The following is a 19595-nucleotide window of genomic DNA, read 5'->3' on the forward strand; positions in this document are numbered from 1 at the left end:
CACAAAGGCTGAGTGGAAAAACCTCCAATTGGAGGCAGAATCTGTTTTATTGAGAAGGTGGGAAGCCCCCAGGAGCACAGATGCAGTCACAAAATAACTGACTGGCTGTCCTGTAGTATCAGGGGAAGCTTCTTCCACACCTCGTACCTCCTTCCTCTGCTTTTCACCTGGGCATCTGAGTCTTACTTGCTCCTTCCTTCTTTTGGTGATAACACAACACAACATAAAATGCAGCATTTTAATCATTGGTGAGCGTATAATTAAGTGGCCTTAAGCACATTTGCGTTGCTGTGCTGCCATCAGCAACTTCCGTCTCTAGAACTTTGTCATCTTCCCTCAAACTGGAAGTCTGCACCCACTGAACCCCCATATCAGGCTCCCTGCTCATGGGGCGCCTGCCTTCCTCTCTCCCCGCTGCTTGTGTTCTCTCTGCCACTCTCCCTCTCATTCAAACAAATGAATGAAATCTCAAAAAAAAAAAAAAATCACACAACAACAACACCTGCCCTCTCCACTAAGTCACAGCTAGCCAGGGGCTGCTCACCCTGGCCTGTCATTCTCTAGTGAGTAATGGTTTCTGTGTTTCCCTTCTGTGACCCTTAAGACCTCGAGACGCCCTAGGAAGACGGCTTGCAGTGCTAACTCACAGAACAGAATTCTGGGATGGGGAGACGGGAAGAGGTTCTGGATACCGACTTCGAAGATCTGGTGTCTGAAGCTCAGTATTAAAGGTAAATCTTAGTCTTTGACTTTTATACTCCCCTGCACCCTGGCTGACATATACTTGGTGGGTCCCAAAGTCAGGTTAAGCTGTATCGTCTGTGGTTATCGCCTCTTTGAAACGTTCTGAAATGGTGTCTGCATACCAATTTGCCCATGTTTGTTTGCAAATCTTGTTTTGAATCAAAGATCTATCCTTCATAAGACATTTGCAGGAGGAATGTCTCTTCCTTTTCTTTGCTGCGTTGAGAGAGCAGGCTCCTAGGATTTGTTTTTTAGAAACAAGGATTGTGAAGCCCTAAAGACCGAAGCGGACCCCAGGATTCACTTCAGCTGTTTTGATTCAAATCCTGTAACCTTTTCACTGTGTTCCCTTCTCTGTCTGCCCAGACATCTGAGGATAGACAATCTGGAGGACATAAAGCAGGAGATAGAATACCTGTCTAAACGATGGGGGTGGTGGGGAGGTGGGAACGAAATGGTTTTGTTACAAAGCAGCCTGTACCCTAGCAATCTCCTTCTTCCAGGCCCCATTCTTCACCTATAAACTAAATACTTCGAAGATAATCTGTAGGGGGCCTTCCCTTACAGCTAACCAAGGCAGTGAGAAAGCCATTTGACATGACCAGTAACAATGCTAGGGTTGAATTGTGTGCCCCTCGCACGCTACCACCCATTCATGTGTACCACCCCTGGTACCTCAGAATGATTGTATTTAGTGGTGGGATCTTTATGGAAGAAATCAAGGTAAAGTGGGGTCTGTAGCATGCTGTCCTTTATGAAGGGAAAATTAGAGGGGGGGCGCCTGGGGGGCGCAGTTGGTTGAGCATCCAACTCGATTTTGGTCCAGCCCCTGCTCTCACGGTTGTTAGATTGAGCCCCACATCAAGCCCCAGAGAGGTCTGTTCCACACCAGAGAGGGGAGTCTGCTTCTCTCTCTCTCTCTCTCTATTTCTCTCTCTCTCTCTCTCTCTCTCTCTCTCGCTCTCGCTCTCTCTCACCCCCCCTTTTCCCCTCCCGTGGCTTGCTTGTGCTCTCTCCGTAAAATGAATGCATAACTTTTTTTTTTTTAAAGGGAAAATCTGGACACAAACATCCAAGTAGAGAGAAGAGAGTGTGATGACACAGGGAGAGAAGACTGACATCTACCTGCCAGGGAGGGAGGATGCAAGAGCCCCTCCCCCACAGCACTCAGAAGGAACCAGCCCTGCCCACACCTGAATCTCAGACTCCCAGCCTCCAGAACAGTGAGAGAATGTATTTTTGTCGTGCCCACACCTGAATCTCAGACTCCCAGCCTCCCAGAACAGTGAGAGAATGTATTTTTTCGTGCCCACACCTGAATCTCAGACTCCCAGCCTCCAGAACAGTGAGACCATGCATTTTTGTCGTGAACGCCTGAAAGCTGCCTGGTTTGTCTTACTTTGTTACAGCTTCCCTGTAGGCAGATCCAACCAGTATTTTTGAAGAAGAGGGAATTCAGATTTGACAGTCACTTTCCTGATACTTCTGCTGCCCCTTTCCCTAAGGCAAGACGCGTCCATGTCCAGAGGCTTCAAAGAAGAACCGGTTCTTTCACACAGATTAGAACCTTGAATGCCTCTGGCATTTCCTGGTCAAGGTGACTGTGTTCATTTTGGAAAACAAGGTGGAAAGACTTCAAGAGAAGAATGATTTACAAATCTTGAAGATGGGTGCCAGTTAGCTTAATAAAACTGATGCATTAAAGAGAGAAATAAACGGGAGCAAACCGAGGCGACTACTTAGGAAATTAAGGGTGGGAAAGGCTTCTTCAAAGACAGTGTCTAAGCAGATGAAAAGTATGAAGAGGAAGTGAACGATTTGAACACAGAAACAATATCCATATGACAGAAAATAAAGTAAAACATTAGGTTACAAAGATCAATGACTTGGGTCGCCTGGGTGGCTTTGCAGTTTGGTCGCTGCCTTCTGGCCAGGGCATGGTCCTGGGGTCCCGAGATCCAGATTGGCCCCCGTCGGGCTCCCCTTGGGGAGCCGGCTTCTCCCTCCACCTGTGTCTCTGCCTCTCTGTGTGCGTCTCTCATGATGAATGAATGAATGAATGAATAAAGCTCGATGATAAATTGGGAGAAATATTTGTGTTTTTTCCAAATACAAAAAGAGAAAACTTTTTATTTTAAACACTAATGAATGAAGAGATCTTAAACGATATGAAAAGATGCAGGTCCGCTGCTTCTGGCCCAGACGGACACACGAGGTGAAGATTTGCCCTCCCAGGTTAAAGAAGTTTCTAGAAGGAGGAGATAGCTAAAATCTGTCATTTCATATTTTCATGTATCTGGAGTGAAGGGTGAGCCTTAAGAGTGTCCAGTTCAGTGCCCAGAGAGTATTCAGGCCGAGGTAGGGGGCTGAGGTGGTGGGGCAGCCCAGCGTGTGTCAGTTGCAGGAACGCAGTGGGATGTTCGGGGGGTGGGGGGGGCACGACAGCCAGAGTTCACAGGCAGAGAGCCAGAGTGGAGAGGTGGGAGGGCGTCCGGGTCTTCAGCTGAGCCAGGCAGTGCCCTGGGGTGGTGGGGCGGGGAGCCGGGGCTGAAGGCCAGGACCCAGGGGACTGGGGTTCTGCCTGTCTTCACCGACGTGCTCGGCGCAGCTTCTGTCCTTTACCTGCTGAATACGGAAAAGAATATGGAAGGGATGTGCCTGGCGATCTTCTAGGCTCAGGCCCAGGGGAGGTGTGATCGCCTGGCTCCAATTGCAGCATTCCTTCGGTGAGCATTCCGGCACCAGCCACACTTCGTAGCAGCAAGAGCTGGGCAAGACTGCTCCTGGCTACACTGCCACTGCCATCGGCAGCTTCGGGAGAAGCACACCCTTTGTGCGCGATTAGTTTGATGCAGCAGCTCGGCTAAGGGAAATCGGGAATGGGTTATGTGCCCGTTCATTGGTATAAAAGAGTACTTACTGTTACTTTTTCGAAGAGATTTACGGGGGGGGCGGGGGGCGGCGGGAGGGGGGCCGTGGGTGGTTGGGTCGTTCAGCATCAGCCTTAGGCTCAGGTCGTGATCCCGGGCTCCTGGAATCAAGTCCTGCATCAGGCTCTCTGCCGGGGGCTTGCTTCTTCCTCTGCCTGTGTCTGTGCCTCTCTCTCTCTGTGTCTCTCATGAACAAATGCATAAAATCTAAAAAAAAAAAAAAAAAAAAGACAACGAAAAAACATAAGAGCGTTACTGGGGCACCTGGGTGGCTCAGTGGTTGAGCGCCTGTCTTTGGCTCAGGTGTGATCCTGGGGTCTTGGGATGGAGTACCCCAACAGGCCCCCTACGGGAAGCCTGCTTCTCCAGTTGCCTACGTCTCTTCCCCTCTCTCTGTGTGTGTGTGTGTGTGTGTGTGTGTGTGTCTCATGAATATCAAATCTTTTAAAAAAATGAGTAAACGTGTAATATACATACTTCCTCTGTTGATCTCATACGTATCTCAATATCTTTTGAAGCTAAACAATTGTATTGCCCACATTACAACCCAGGAAGGTTGTTCTTAGGGGCCTGGGAGCCATCTCTTTGACCTGTAAACCTCAAGGAAGATAGTGTCCCTCTGTGTCTCCGGGAGGGGGTAAGCATGGTCTCTAGGCATCTTGCTATGAGCTGTAAACTACCTGCTTGACAGAGAAAGGTAAGAACTTTTTTTTTCTCCTTCACACAGCGGCAACTAGGATGGACCAGCACCCCGACTACCAGGTGAATTTAGGATGAAGTATGAAAAAATGCGTAGCAGATGGTGCTGACAAGTCCTGTAGGTGTGAAACAGGTTTACCACTTAGGATGAGCACTATCGGCTGAGCTACAATGAAAGGCAAGTCTCGGGTTTCTCCTTGCCAACTTGTTAGTGGTTTGCCTGGGATGTGCGACACAGTCTGGTTTAAAGGTTATTTAACAGTAGGATGGGGGGCCTGGGTGGCTTAGCCAGGTAAGCAGCTGCCTCTTGGTTTGGACTCAGGTCCGGGTGTCAGGGTTGTGGAATGAAGCCCTCCGTGGGGCTGCAGGCTGAGCCTGGAGTCAGCTGGGGATTCTCTCCTCTTCTCCCTCTGCCCCTCCCCCTGCTCTCAGGAGAAGGAAGATTGATTTACTCATGGGAGACACAGAGAGAGGCAGAGAGGCAGGCAGAGGGAGAAGCAGGCCCCCTGCAGGGAGCCCGATGCGGGACTCCATCCTGGACCTGGGCATCACCGCCTGAGCCCAAGGCAGACGCTCAACTGCTGAGCCACCCAGGCGACCGGGAGAGTCCACTTTTAATCTCCACCACCCCGCGGCGTTGAAGAAGCAATCGGCCAGGAACACCGTTATATAATCTCTCCCCCCAAATACTGCCACATCCTTGTCCTTAGGACCTCCTCGTCAAAACATGGCATTTTAACCTAACATACATTTAATTCGTCGGACGGGCAAATTCCCAGGTATCCGGGTTCGGGTCTGTGTGTGTGTGAAATGCGGTTGTTCCACAGTCTGTACTTTGCATTCGTTGTGCAACTTGGACAAGCTACCTTTTCTATTTCCTTCTCCTCTCTTGGAGAAACCATGCGCCTGTCTTATGTCATTGCTGAGTAGTAATCGTATCCCGGTGTTTTCGTGAACCGTGTCATAGTTCAGTGACGTGCACACGTGCACCCTTCCCCGTCCTCTCCTGCTTGTGGAAGTCTCAGTGCCAAGCCGACAGACGTCAGGGCAAGGAAAGGACCAGGGATCCAGGACGCAGACACAGCCGCTCCTGGAAGCGACACGTCTCCTCGATTCCTCACGGGAGCGAAGACAACTGGGCCATTGGGCAGTAGGTCCGGATGGTCAATCCTCTGAGCACGGTGCCTCTTCCCCACCCGAGGAGGTGGAGACTTTCGAGACGTCCCCTAGCGTGTGGGCGCTTGGACTCCCGGGAAACAGAGTCCGGGGATTTGTGCCGCTCCCCCAGGGGGCTCCCGCAGGACCCGGGCCGCACGCCGGCGGCGCCGTGGTGCGCATGTGCAGCTCGGCCTGTGTGCGTGTTGGCGCAGGCGCAGTGCGGCCGCGCTGCTCTCGCTTCCTGTGCGTGCGCAGGTCCCCGCTCGCCGCGGTTCCCAGGCTTCGGCCTCCGGCGGCCGAGGATTCCCCGGGACCTGCGGGGCTGTCCGCCGTCCGGCCGGGCCGGCACCCAGCGGGCGCGGGTCCGCGCGGGCCGGGCGGAGGCGCGAGCGGGATCCCCCCAGCGCGAGCCCCGGAGCCCGCGGGCCTGGGCCGGAGGAGCCGGGCGGTCGAGTGGCGGCGGCGGCGGCGGCGGCGGCGGCGGCGGCTGCGGCGGGGCCCGGGTCCGGCCGGTTTGCGGCCGCAGGACGGCGAGGCGTCGGGCGGCCGTTTGGGGCCCCGGAGGGTGGTCGGCCCGAAGTGAGTTTGCGCGCTAGTTCCAGAGCCGGCGCCCCGGGAACGGCGGCCCCGGGAGGCGCAGGAGGAGCAGCCCCCGCCCCGGATCCCTCGCGAGCCTCGGGGCAGCTCGGCGGGTCCCGACGGGGTAGGTCGTGCGCTTGCGGGCCTCCTGGCGGTTGTGGATCTTCCGGGCGGCCAGAGTGCGCGCGCGCGGGCGGGGAGGGATGGGCGCTCCCCCGGGACGCGGGACTCGTGGGGTCCCGGCTTCCCGGGGGCGCAAGGGGCTCCCGCCTCCCCTTGCCCCGTCCCCCCCTGGCTGCGCCGTCGCCCCGTCCAGCCTCCAGACGGGTCTCTAGGCGCCCAGGAGTGTGTGCGGAGCCGGCTGCGTTGTGCCCTGGGGCATCTGCCGGTGGAGCGCAGGGCCGGTGTGCCAGGAGGGCCGGGCTGCGGCTGCCTGGTTGACAGAGGGGGAGCCTGGGCCTGAGAAGGGAGGCGGCTTGTCCAGGGCGACGGGGTCCGTGGGTGGGCTTGCTCTCGGGCCTGGGCTCCTGGGCGCGCGTGCTGGCCGCCTTGTACTGTTAAGTGAGGATAAGTTTCTTAAAAGACCCTTTCAACAGTACACTTATGTTCTTATGAATAATTTTTAAACATCGTTCCTGAGTCCATCTCTTTGCTGAGAGCACCCAGTCCTGATCTTAAATAGTTAAAGGAGGTGGTAAGAAAATAGGTGAATGTAAGAGGCTATCTTGTTTTATCTTGTATTTAATGGTGGAGGATCATTTCAGTATGATTCAGTGTTTGTTCACTAGTGAGACACATGCATATTCACTCAGTTGCCACATGGTCAGGTGGGAGCTACAGAGTGGTAGATGCCCCCTCATTCTTCCAGTCACTTCTGAAGGTTTCAAGGTATGGTGTCACATAGGTGTCCTTTAAGGAATGTTCCTTGAGAGTACTTTCCTTGGCAATCCCCATCTCACAAAACTTCATTACTTCTCTTTTCTTTCTCCAGGTGTGCTCCTACTTTCACTGTCCTCTGTGTTTTTCCAAGAGCGGTAGAAAATGAATAAATCTGTGGTGAGTGTTTCTGTTTATGAATTTATTCCACACTTGCTTATATAATATTCCCTACAAGGTGAGGAGTTTAGATTTTAAGGTGGGGATGCGAAGGTAGAAGGGGAAGAGAGGTATGGTTGGGTAGCACGCGGAGTGCCAGAGTTGCAGCAAGCACCTCTGTCATGTTCAGATGTGCGGATAGCATGATCCTTCAGAGCCCTTAACGCTAAAGTACGAACGCTGCTTGTGCTTGAGATTAGTTGCAAAAAATGACAAATACTATTCATTGCTTGACTTACATGTACCTGCTGAAACAGTTTTGTTTTCTTGTGCATTTTGCGATTTCTTTGTTTTGCTGTAATTGTGAACAGGCTTCCTAAGTGACAGTCCCTAAACCATGGCCAGTGGTGCCTTACTTCTGCCTCATGTAAAGGAGGCATACTGTCCAGGGAGCTCCCAGTGCATACTTTCTCTGGTAACTAAAAGAGCATCCCCTAAGTGTATCAGTTTTACTGCTCAAGCCAGGGGTAGGATGAGGAATCTCGAGGAATGGACTTCCCACCCTCCAGTAAGTCTCACTAAATATTTCTCTCTGATCATCTGTCTGATTTGCCTCTCAGACTGGGCAGTGACACCTCTGGCAGGGATTGCTTATTTCCCACTCATGTTTTTCCCATAGCCTACAGTCTCGGTTCTGCCCAGCCCCTCCCAGAACCTGACCTGGTCGAGCCACTCCTTGCCTTTGACCACTCTGCCGCCTTTTCCCTCTGCAGAGTCTGTCCTATTGGTTTCAGTGACGAGCCTCTCCTGCTCTCTTCCTGACTGCTACTTCTGTCCTCTCCATGTGTCGTTTCTTGCACCCCCACTCATGACTTTTTGTTTTACACCTGTCAGACCTCGACCTCCAGTGCTCTGAACCACCCACTATGTTAGTTCTCCCATGTGGACCAGATGCCTCTGCATGGCCACCTGCCAGCGTTTCCATGGAGGTTGTCCAGAGGACACCTCAGGTTAATAGATCCAGTAGATCCAGAAGTAATTATTTGTAGCCCCCTGCCCTTGCCTTCTGCTCTTGTCCCCGGCCGCCCTTTGTTCCATTACCCCGCCTGTCACTCTGTCCAGAAGAATGGGATTCATTCTGAGCTCTTTCTCCATCCTGTGTTATCCTTGTTGTTGTGGTACCTGGTACCTGTAAGTGGCTTCTCTCCCTTCCCCTTCATCCTTTTCTTGCCGCATTAAAATTGCTCGTTCTTTCATCCATGGACCATTAAAGAAGTTTCCGTTCTATGCTACTTCCTTCCTCTGCTGGCTCAATATATTTTCCACATTGAGCATTTCTCCAAAAATGTTAATCACATCGCTTTACCACCGTTCAGAAAGCACCTCAGGGGCTCCCTGAGTGAGTGGCAGGAAATGTGGGAGTGGGGGTGGGGAAGCAAGGGGACCTGGCTTGGCTTGTTGGTGAGACACAGAGTGGGAGTATGGCCTGGGTGTTCTAGCTGGGCTAGGCCCTGATACTACATGGGTGGCCCTGGGTTTGTTCTTAATCACCAGTGAGCTTAAGTATATTTTCACATGTTTGGAAGATCTTTCTTTCTTTCTTTCTTTCTTTCTTTCTTTCTTTCTTTCTTTTCTTTTCTTTTCTTTTCTTTTCTTTTCTTTTCTTTTCTTTTCTTTCTTTTTTTTTTTTTTTCAATTAGTAAGCTTATTTTTTAGAGCAGTTTAGGTTGGTAGGAAAATTAGCCAGATGGTACAGGGAGACCATCAACCCCTCCCTGTCTCAGTTCCCTGCTGTTGTGAACATCTTAGTGTGGTACATTGTTTCCTTGGGTGGGTCAGTGGTGATGGGTTATTATCTGAAGCCTGTCATTAATGTTAGAAGTCACGGCTTGTGTTGTGCAGTTCGGGTCCTGCATCTGTATAATTGCGTGTGTCCACCGTGACAGTATCCTACAGAACATGTTACCGCCCTAAAAGCTCCTTCCTTGGGTACCACGTATTCATTCCTCCCTCCCCTCACCTTCTTTTCACTGTGTGTATAATTTTGCCCTTTCCAGAATGGCCTGAACTGTGTGGGTTCACTTATACATGTATTTATTTCAATAAATACAGCATAGTACCAATAAAGATATTTTCTTACTATTTTCTCTGCTTACCGAATCATAAGAATACAGTTTATCACACACATAACATATAAAGCACGTGTTAATCAAGTTTATGTTACCAGTAAGGCTTCTGGTCAGCAGGACACTGTTAGTCGTTAATTTGGGGGGAGGGGTGTCAAAAGTTGTATGTGGACTTTGAGCTGTGGGGTCAGTGTCCCTAAGCTCTGCGTTGTTCAAAGGACTCATACAGTTGTTCAGTTGGAGTCATACAACCTGTGGCTTTTTTAGACGGGCCCGTTTCGATTTTTGTACAAAGAAGTGCTTGCTCATGCCCACTGCCAGGCTTTCTGTCACAATACTGTTCTTTGTTTTTCTTACTGACTTACACAGTAGACTTGAACATTTGTGTGTTTTTCCTGCTTGAATCACATTAGTAAGCATTTTCTTCCAAACGTCAGTGTTTTTGGCATTACTGAAAGAACTCAGAGCTGGCTATGTATCTTCATTACGTAGAAAACTTAACTTCATTTCAGCATTAACATTTAACTTTTTAATGTTTTCATTTTGATGAGTTGCATACTATACATTTTTAAAATTTCTCAAGGTGAGCATGTTTGCGAGGATAGGATTCCTAGTTTCAGAGTACCCTCCTCAGCCAGCACTGGTGCCATGGCTTTGTTCACAGTCAATGGTGGCAAGTGGGGAGGAATTTATGCTCTCATGCTTCCCTCTAGATTTTGTTTTCCTCTCCTGGCTCTGGAGGACGGCTGCAGTTGTTCTCCTTGGATAGGCCACATCATGGTGTGCTGACTTCCGAACTCTGGAGGCCTCGTGTGTCCGAGAATGTCCTTTCTCCTGGATGTTCAGGAGTCTGGCTCGGTGGGGCCCCGTGGACTACGGTCTTCTGGCCCCAGGAGGCTCTTGCTGTCTCTGTTGTTTGGGTCCCAGCAATGCAAGTGACGTCTGTGACACGCACAGGTGGCTGTGGCACACAGAGGCTCTTTTTTAGAGTCCCTTTGTGCTTGGATTTTTGTCTAGACTCCTCTGAGGTCTATTCTTTCTCAGTTTTTACTGGTGCAGTGCCAGTGCTTTACCTTTCCTTGTGAAAGGAATCTCAGAAGGGTAAAGAAAACCTGTCATCAATCACAACTACCACCACCCCCTCCTCCCGACCCCATGGCAGGGGAGGGAGCAGCACTGTCAAATTGAGACAGTCACAGAGTATCCTCACTCAACACATCTGATCTAGCTTCTGTGAAGATACGTAGCCAGCTCCGAGTTCTTGATTATGAAGCTATCTCTGGAATATTAATTATACTCAGTGTTCTTTTAAGACATCAAGGTTTGTTCTCTTTTGAAACACACCTAAATCCCTAAATATCTGCAGTTCTGGCTGGCTTCTTAATTCGTTAATCAGGTTTTCTGAAGCCCATTTTCTTTGAGTTTCAAATATTTGTAAAACTGCTTGCTTGAAGCTGGAGAAAGAACAATACAGTTTTCTCCTCCCTTTGCATGTGAGTGTGAACTTGCCAAGTGACTCACACCAATCAGTAAAGAGAAACTCAGTTTGGAACATTCACAATAATGCTGTTTTTAAGCAGCAACAGTGTGTGTATTTTATGTGCATCATAAACAACAAAAACTATCATTTAAAAAAAAATTTCCTAATGAAGCAGAAATGCAAGCACTAAAAAATACCCTTGCAAATTGTACATTTTGTGAAGTTTTGGGCTCCGATCTTCATCAGGGTGGCCACAGGCTTAGCTGGAGATGTCTGAATGAAGGGTGGGCAGAGCTCCTCAAAGACCTGCTCACTGTTGCTCTGCAAGACCATCTTCTGACAGGCCAGGCTGGGCCAGTTCTGCACACACATTGGTTTGGATTGGGCAGGGACCACTTTATAAAGTGCTCAGTGCCCCACCAGCAGCTGGTGCTCTGACCCCAGCACCTTTACCCTTCCCAGGCCAGCAGAACGTGGCCCCTGGATGTCCTCTCATCCCAGGGACCTTGGGAGAATAACAGGTTCCAGTGACCAGGCATCTCGGGAATCTTGCCAACAGGACACATTCTGTACTCTTCAATCGTCCCACATCAAGAAGCTTAGATTTCCAGTTGTCATGAAGAGTATATGGTCCTTTCCAATGGCCCCTGACCTTGACACGCCTTTCCCTTCACTGCCTTCTACACCACTCCTTCCTCAATGTTTTGTCAGAATCCTTGGGGCCTCTTTGTTAATAGCACGTTGACACTGCTTTATGATTTTTTCCTTGGTGGCCGCATAAGTTTGATACCTGCATTTCCTTTAGTTGCTTAAACTTCTGTGTCTTCTGATTAGTTTCTGTCATTATTTGGAAAGAGCAATAAGACGCATAACAGATAGTCAACAGTAATACATAGGTGTCATTGAGAAGTATGTATTATATCCAGAGAACTTTGCTGAGGGCTTTCCATGGATTAGCCCATTTGATGCGGGTACTATGTTATGTGAAAAGCCTTACTATTAGTTTTATCTTAGAGTTAGTGATACTGCAGGACGTTATAATGGCCAGTGTATTTGAGTGGAATAGTATTCAGAAGTCCCACATTTGGGATCCCTGGGTGGCTCAGCGGTTTAGCACTGCCTTCGGCCCAGGGCGTGATCCTGGGGTCCCAGGATTGAGTCCCACATCGGGCTCCCTGCATGGAGCCTGCTTCTCCCTCTGCCTGTGTCTCTGCCTCTCTTTCTCTCTGTGTCTCTCATAAATAAATAAATAAAATCTTTAAGAAAAAAGAAGAAGAAGACCCACATTTAAAGGTCTGGTTTGGGCAGCCTCTGGGTCTGTTATGAGCTGTTTGCCCTCTTCAGAACTGTGCTCCTGGCCCCCTGGAATGTGTAAATGGGAAGAAAGGGGATTCCGAATTCCCTGGCTGGGAATTAGGAACAGCTAAACCAAACAATTGCTGACAATTCATATGGCAGCCGTGGTCAGATCTGTGTATGCCTACCTTGCAATAAAATACACATTGGAACATTGGAATGTTCCTTGCCGAGCTTGCTCGTTGCTTAGTTGTGGCCAGTATAGCAGATCAGCTCCTGTAAGCTGTAGGAGGAACAGGTGTGAGCAGAACCAGCAGTTGAATTTCGGGCTGTGAGTTTGGATCTGGGACATGTGTGTGGAGTTTAGGAGCGAAGTCTGGGTGGGTGGTATACATTTGGGACATGCTGACATATAAATGGGAATTAAAGCCATGAGGTCCTGTAGGGTCACAGCAGGGTGCAGACAGGAAAGAGTAAAGGACCAAAAACAGCCATGGCCCTCTAACTTCAGGATGACATAGAGAACAGGGAAGCTCGTAAAGGAGACAGAAGGAGCAGCAGGAGAGGTCAGAGGGGAGCTAACATTGATAATATTATGGGAGCAGAAAGGGGGAGCAAAGTGCATCCTGCATTTCTATGAGTGCCGGTCAGACCTGTGCTTCTTGGGGCAGGAGCTGTATCTGGTGGCCTTTGGGTCCCCAGCAGCCAGGATTGTTCCGGGCTTATAGTGCAAGATGGTATTTTCTTTTTTGTGTATACTGAATGAACTTATCTTGGCATATTTCTGATATCTTTGTTTTCTTTCCACAATAAAGAAGGTATACAGTGTTTATAGTTAACTTCACCAGTGAGCTTGGAAAGCTCTCGTCCTCATATGCCTTCACCTTATCCAGTTCTGATCACGGTACTGTTACAGGGGCCAGTGTCATTCAAGGATGTAGCTGTGGACTTCACCCAGGAAGAATGGCAGCAGCTGGACCCTGAGCAGAAAACCACCTACCGGGATGTGATGCTGGAGAACTACAACCACCTTATCTCCGTGGGTAAGGACAGCCCACTTTCTCTATTGCTAAGATACACAGGATTTCCCTCGAATGTGCCGACTTTCACTTTGAATTTGATGGGACTGATGTGAGTGGCCTGTTCTGGGGACCAGGCAGGGCATTTTGGTCTCTACCTCCTCAGTGAAAGGTTCTAAGTGTGGTGCTGGTCATGAGGCAGCACCATCCTCAGATGACAGAGACCCAGCAGCCCTGCAGTCAGGCTCAAGTTCTCTTTCGTTTCTGTTAACAGGCTGTCACATTATCAAACCGGAAGTTATCATCAAGTTGGAGCAAGGAGAAGAGCCATGGATAGTAGGAGGAGAATTCCTACCACAGAGTTACCCAGGTGTGTTAGTGCAGGCAGTGCGGAGATTGGTGCTTTGGAAGGGTTTTCCCGGGGATTCTTCATGGCCCCAAAGCTGCAGAAGTGACTACACACAGTCATCTGTGTGCTCTGGCAGCCCGGGTCCCGCTCCCAGCACCTTCTTCCATATGAGAATCTGGGTTTGCAGAGCATTGCCATGTGTGCCCCTTCCCAGAGCCCTCACCAGTCACGTCCCCCTTCCCCCATGCCTCACGTCTCACTCGCTCTCACAGCATTTTCAGCCACCCGCTGTTGCGGGTTCTTTGTTTTCAGGTGTCCATAAATCTGTCATTGAAAAGTAACTAATGGGACTCTTCGGTTCTTGCCACGTTCCTTTTTATTTCCTCTTTTCTGTGAAATGCCTCACACTGGTTTCTGTCCCCAGTTTCACAGCTCACTATTCCGAGGGCAAATTCTCAACCCCATCCTGAGCCTGAGCCAGGAAGTTGTGTGGCACTATGCCTGGGTGCTGCTCATCCTCCCTGAGAACCAGGCCTTAAGTTTGGTGACAGCAATGTCTGGGTCTCCTGCCTGCCCCTCTTGTCTCTTACTGTTCTGTCCCAGCGCTCAACTAGCATCCTGTCCTCTGTGGCACTCAGTGTGGTATATAGGAGTTATGATTCCTTTTCCTGAAGGGTCTACTTCCCCCTTCAGTGGGTTCTGGTTCCTGAGTTCTTCAAAGTGCTCCTCCTACCTCTGTCCTTAGGGTTGTCATTTGACTGTCTGATGCTTTACCATCCCTGTCCCCCTTCCAATATCTCCTGTGGTAGTTGCTCAGGGCACTGGCAGGATGTGTTCTTTGGAGTTTCCAGGGGACCTTGTCACTGGCTGCCCAGGAGGAGCCTTCAGTGACTCCTTGCCACTTCTGGAGGGAGTGTTGATTCCTCCTCTTCCCTGTGCTGCCTGTGTTTTCACAGAACTCTTGCTAAACTCCATGGGGCCCTCACTCCTAAATGCCTTCTGTTCATGTGCTCATTGTCCCTGGAGCTTTACCTCAGAGGGGTGTGCTCTGTTGGCAGATAACAACACATCCTTCCAGACGGAACTCAGCATTTCCACCCCCTCCTCCACGTTTTCCCTCCTAGCTCTTATCATTATTCCAGTCGCTTCTTCTCCTAAGGTGACCACCTCATGGCCAGACCTTGAAAAAAGTTAAGTCTGATCAAGTAATCTGTTATTTGGTAGTACATATTTTTTGCTTGAGCTTCTTTCTTCCCTAGATTATATCCCATAAAGAGAAGGGCATGTTCCCCCTTGCCCCTTAGTATGTAATCTGTAGTCTGCATTTGAGTATCAGGAGCCAGGCAGGTGAAAGAACTTTCTAGTCCATCTATTGGAAAATAATTTATAAGCAATTCTAAATATGCATGCCTAAGTCACATCCCCATTTATTCTGCAGGTGACTGAAAGATACGCATGGGATTCAGGTTAAGAGCAACTGCTCTGATTTCTACTTAAGAGTTTAAAGGAAATATGGAATAGGATCATACTTTCTAAGAGACCGGATTTGCTTAAGAGAGTTGCATGGTGTAATTTAAAACTCAGCATTTCATGTGGAATGTTGATGATCTGATGCACAGCAGACAGTCATTGCATGGAGAGTAATTATTTTCAGTTTTAAGGGGAGATGACATTAATGAGGTGAGAAAGGAATTGAGACATTTATGTTTTTTTGTTTTTTTTTTAATATGGAGACTCCCTGAATGGTTTTGAGTATATCAGGGTGGAGGTCCAGTGAACTGAATAAAACAATAAGAGCAGAGCTGGGCGTTGTTGGCACCTCAGCAATCTTAGAAGAAGCTAATGGTGCCTGAGATAGTACTCCATCTCTCCCAAGTGATTATGAAGTGGTGTGGTGCCCAGTGTTGATCCCTCCTCCACACACACACCCAAGCCCCCTTGGGTATATCAGATGACACTCTTTGCCAAACAAATAGCTTGGTTTTTCTGGAGCAGAAGTTATTCTTTGTAGACTAGTATAAACCCAGTTTGGAATTCATACTGTAGATCTAGGTGGAAAGTATTCTTTGTCAGATGTTATCTTCCATTTATCCTTGGGAGGACACAATCAGTACAGTTTCATTTGATGTGGATGAAAGCAAGTATAGCAGTCAAGTTTGTCTAAAATCTTGTAAGATAAGTAAAAATAGCAATTTGGGGAATCTGATTTTTAAGGTTTGTAAGTGAAAATGAAACTAAATGAAAATCAGGAGTGGTGAAGTCTGTTCACAGTCAAAATTAAGTGACACCAGTGTGTCAGAGGCAAGACTAGTTTAAGGAAATTGCCAGGAGATTGAAAATGGGAAAAACAGTTGCTGCATTACTGAGCATATGTTTTGTGCCACATGCTGATCTGAGCACATTATGAATTGACGTAATCCAACAGCAACCATATAACTTAGGTACCATTGTCTCCATGTCACCTGTGGGTGATTCTGAGCCGCAGGTGACATAAGGACTCTCCCCAGGTCACCCAGCCAGAATACATGTCCAGATAGAAACAGGTAAAGTTTATAGTCTGAATGAGTTCAGTTTAAATCATAACATCAGTAGAGTATTTACAAAACCTTAAACTTCTGAAGAGCTGTTATGCTCTGGTCTATTTTATTCTTCCTGTTGGAGATACAGAGTTCCTGGGAATCTCCTCCCAAGTGACATAGAACCACAATTAGCTAGAGTCCTGGCCACACGGCTGCTACTCTAAACATGGGTTTGGGTAGAAGCTGATGTGGCCCTACTGTGTGGAATCTGGGCAAAATAGTTTGGAATGACCTAGGCCAGTGAGAATGTTGCCACAAAATCTCAGTAAAAGGTGATGGTGCCTGAGACTATAGTTGTTTTTTCCAACTTGCTGCAGAGCGGTATGGTGCCCAGTGCTGGTCCCCTCCTCCACACCTGATGCCTCTGAGGCGCCTGTGCACCACTCCTCCTTGGCAGTGCTCCTCGTCACCCTTCATTCACCCCGTTTGCTGCCTGTCAGCTATGCATCTACTGTCCTTCCTTTCCCTGTAACTGCTGTGTTTATATTTTACTGTTTGTATCCAGTTTTGAACAAAATCTTAAAAAGTAGCAAAGATCAAATGTGCTTGTGTTTTTCCCTTTTCCTTACCTCAGAAATATGTGTGTATGTGCACATGCGTGCGTGTTTATTATAAACCATAACAATAGGGGAAAGAGGTACACTTGCAGTGAGTCCATGGAGCTCACATTTACACCAAAATGAAATGCTTGCCTGTAAGTCACCTTCCATATCTTATGTAGGAAGATATATAAAATTATGTTAATTTTGCCTCTTTTTAGAAGAAGTCTGGAAAGCTGATGATCTGGTAGAAAGAGTCCAGGAAAATGAAGGGAAATATTCAAGGCAAGCTGTATCCTTCAACAGCAAAACCCTGATTGAAGAGAGAGGTAATGTTCTTGGTAAGACTTTTAATGTGGAAATGAACCCCATTCCTTCAAGAAAAATGTCCTATAAATGTGACTCGTGTGAAAAGAGTTTGAAATCTGTTTCTGAATATATTAGTAGTGATGGCAGCTATGCAAGCATAAAGCCTGATGAATGTAGTGCATGTGGGAAACCACTTCCCCATGTTAAACTTGAGAAAACTCATCCAGGAGATGAATCTTATGAATTTAATCAAAATGGGGAAGCTTATAGTCTAAATGAAGAAAGTATTTATCAGAACATTCATATTTTGGAGAAACCCTTTGAATATATTGAATGCCAGAAAGCCTTTCAAAAGGATACAGTTTTTGTTAATCATATGGAGGAGAAGCCCTATAAATGGAATGAATCTGAAATAGCCTTTCTGCAAATGTCCAACCTCAGCACACACCAGAGGTCTCATATGGAATTGAAGCCCTTTGAATGCAGTGCATGTGGGAAATCCTTCTGTAAAAAGTCAAAGTTTATCATACATCAGAGGACTCACACAGGAGAGAAACCTTATGAATGTAATCAGTGTGGGAAATCCTTCTGCCAGAAGGGGACCCTCACTGTCCATCAGCGCACACACACAGGGGAGAAACCCTATGAATGTAACGAATGTGGGAAAACCTTCTACCAGAAGTTACACCTCATTCAACATCAGAGAACTCACTCAGGAGAGAAGCCCTATGAATGTAGTTACTGTGGAAAATCCTTTTGTCAGAAGACGCACCTCACACAGCACCAGAGAACACATTCAGGAGAGAGACCTTATGTTTGTCATGACTGTGGAAAAACCTTCTCCCAGAAGTCCGCACTTAATGACCATCAGAAAATTCACACAGGTGTGAAGCTCTACAAGTGTAACGAATGTGGGAAGTGCTTCTGCCGCAAGTCTACTCTCACCACACATCAGAGGACACACACCGGAGAGAAGCCCTACGAATGTAATGAGTGTGGGAAATTCTTCTCGCGGTTATCCTATCTCACTGTACACTATAGGACTCATTCGGGAGAGAAGCCCTACGAATGTAATGAGTGTGGGAAAACCTTCTACCTGAATTCAGCCCTCATGAGACATCAGCGAGTGCACACCGGAGAGAAACCATACGAATGTACTGAGTGTGGAAAGCTCTTCTCTCAGCTCTCGTACCTCACTATACACCACAGAACTCATTCAGGAGTGAAACCCTACGAATGTAACGAGTGTGGGAAGACCTTTTACCAGAACTCAGCCCTTTGCAGACATCGGAGAATACATAAGGGAGAAAAGCCCTACGAATGTTATATATGTGGGAAGTTCTTCTCTCAGATGTCATACCTCACCATACACCATCGAATTCATTCAGGAGAGAAACCCTATGAATGTAATGAGTGTGGGAAAACCTTCTGCCAGAATTCAGCCCTTAACAGACATCAGAGGACACACACAGGAGAGAAAGCTTATGAGTGTTACGAGTGTGGGAAGTTCTTCTCTCAGATGTCCTATCTCACCATCCACCATCGGATCCATTCGGGAGAGAAGCCCTTTGAATGTAATGAATGTGGAAAAGCCTTCTCTCGGATGTCATACCTCACTGTACACTATAGGACTCATTCAGGAGAGAAGCCCTACGAATGTAACGAGTGTGGGAAAAAATTCTATCACAAATCAGCCTTCAATAGCCATCAGCGGATTCACAGGAGAGGGAATGTGAATGTACTGGATGTGGGGAGGCTTCTCTGAAGTCAGAGAACCTTTCCATGTGGTGAGTGGGCAGCTCCTGCTGACCCACATCAGAGCTTACACGGGTGATCTGCACAAGCCTTTGTGTTAGACTTGAAGCCTGAAAGTTCACAGGGTAGAAACCCCAACTGTACCAAGACCACAGGACTTGTTGGATAACAAACTATACAGGAGTAAAAATATATATGTATTTAGAATGTGTATGCACTTCACCGTGGACTCAAACTGTTTTACATATCAGGGAATTCATGCCAAGGGAAAAATCTCTCCATTTTAAGGAAGGTGGAAAATGTACTCCTTTGGAAATTACAAAATGTTATGCTTCTGATGTAGTATTAAGCTTCTTGAAAACAAAAATACAGAAGATAAAGATACTTATGTAAATAGAAGCTGTAAAACCACCTGATAGTAATCAAGACCACAGCATAGCAACCTTACACTCACATGGGAGTGCTTCCTGGGAATGTAGGACTTAACATTTTTGAGGGGTTTTCAGTTTCTTTGCTTGCTTTTTAGGATGCTACATGAAATGTATGTTCAGTTTGAATCATGTTTGAAAAGTCATTGTATCCTTATTAGAATAATTTGTAATACATGGTAAGGTAGCCCATTTTAAATAGCTCTACCATGTTAGGATCCTGATATTCACTGCCCCTGAACTAACATCTGATAGTATAAAGTATGCTGCTTCTTGTACTCTTGCCTGGAGTTCATAAATGTCTTTGTTGTTAATGAACTAAGTCTTCTGTGAAGAAGCCAATGTCTTTATAACATGTTCAACTGTATCTGAGTCAGCAAGAGTTAGAAATCTATGCATATGGTAGAAAAGCGCATAGATAATTTTAAGATGTTACTGCCAGACATTTCCAGTAGTCTAAGAAGCGCCTATAGTATTTACTGTACTCTATCAGTTACATTTACTTAAAATATTTAAGTACTTAAAATATTTCCATTTGTATCAGTTTTTTTTTCTCCATCTGTTGTTTTA

General features: G+C 47.6%; 1 protein-coding gene and 1 long non-coding RNA gene across 2 annotated transcripts; one reads left to right on the forward strand and one right to left on the reverse strand.

Moving 5' to 3' along the window:
* Positions 1-1926: 1926 nt before the first annotated feature.
* On the reverse strand, positions 1927-2782 carry LOC129519238 (uncharacterized). Its single transcript, XR_008666384.1, has 2 exons — positions 2060-2782; positions 1927-1998 (listed from the first exon to the last, which is right to left on the reverse strand). It is a non-coding gene; the product is annotated as an uncharacterized LOC129519238 (long non-coding RNA).
* A 3340-nt stretch (positions 2783-6122) lies between these two features.
* Positions 6123-19553, forward strand: ZNF12 (zinc finger protein 12). Its single transcript, XM_055339579.1, has 5 exons — positions 6123-6234; positions 7102-7166; positions 12964-13090; positions 13341-13436; positions 16755-19553. Exons 2-5 carry the CDS (start codon positions 7152-7154, stop codon positions 18605-18607), a joined length of 2091 nt encoding a protein of 696 aa, XP_055195554.1. The 5' UTR covers positions 6123-6234; positions 7102-7151; the 3' UTR covers positions 18608-19553.
* Positions 19554-19595: the final 42 nt, after the last annotated feature.

This window comes from Nyctereutes procyonoides, unplaced genomic scaffold (assembly GCF_905146905.1).
Source record: "Nyctereutes procyonoides isolate TBG_1078 unplaced genomic scaffold, NYPRO_anot_genome, whole genome shotgun sequence".
Classification (NCBI taxonomy): Eukaryota; Metazoa; Chordata; class Mammalia; order Carnivora; family Canidae; genus Nyctereutes; species Nyctereutes procyonoides.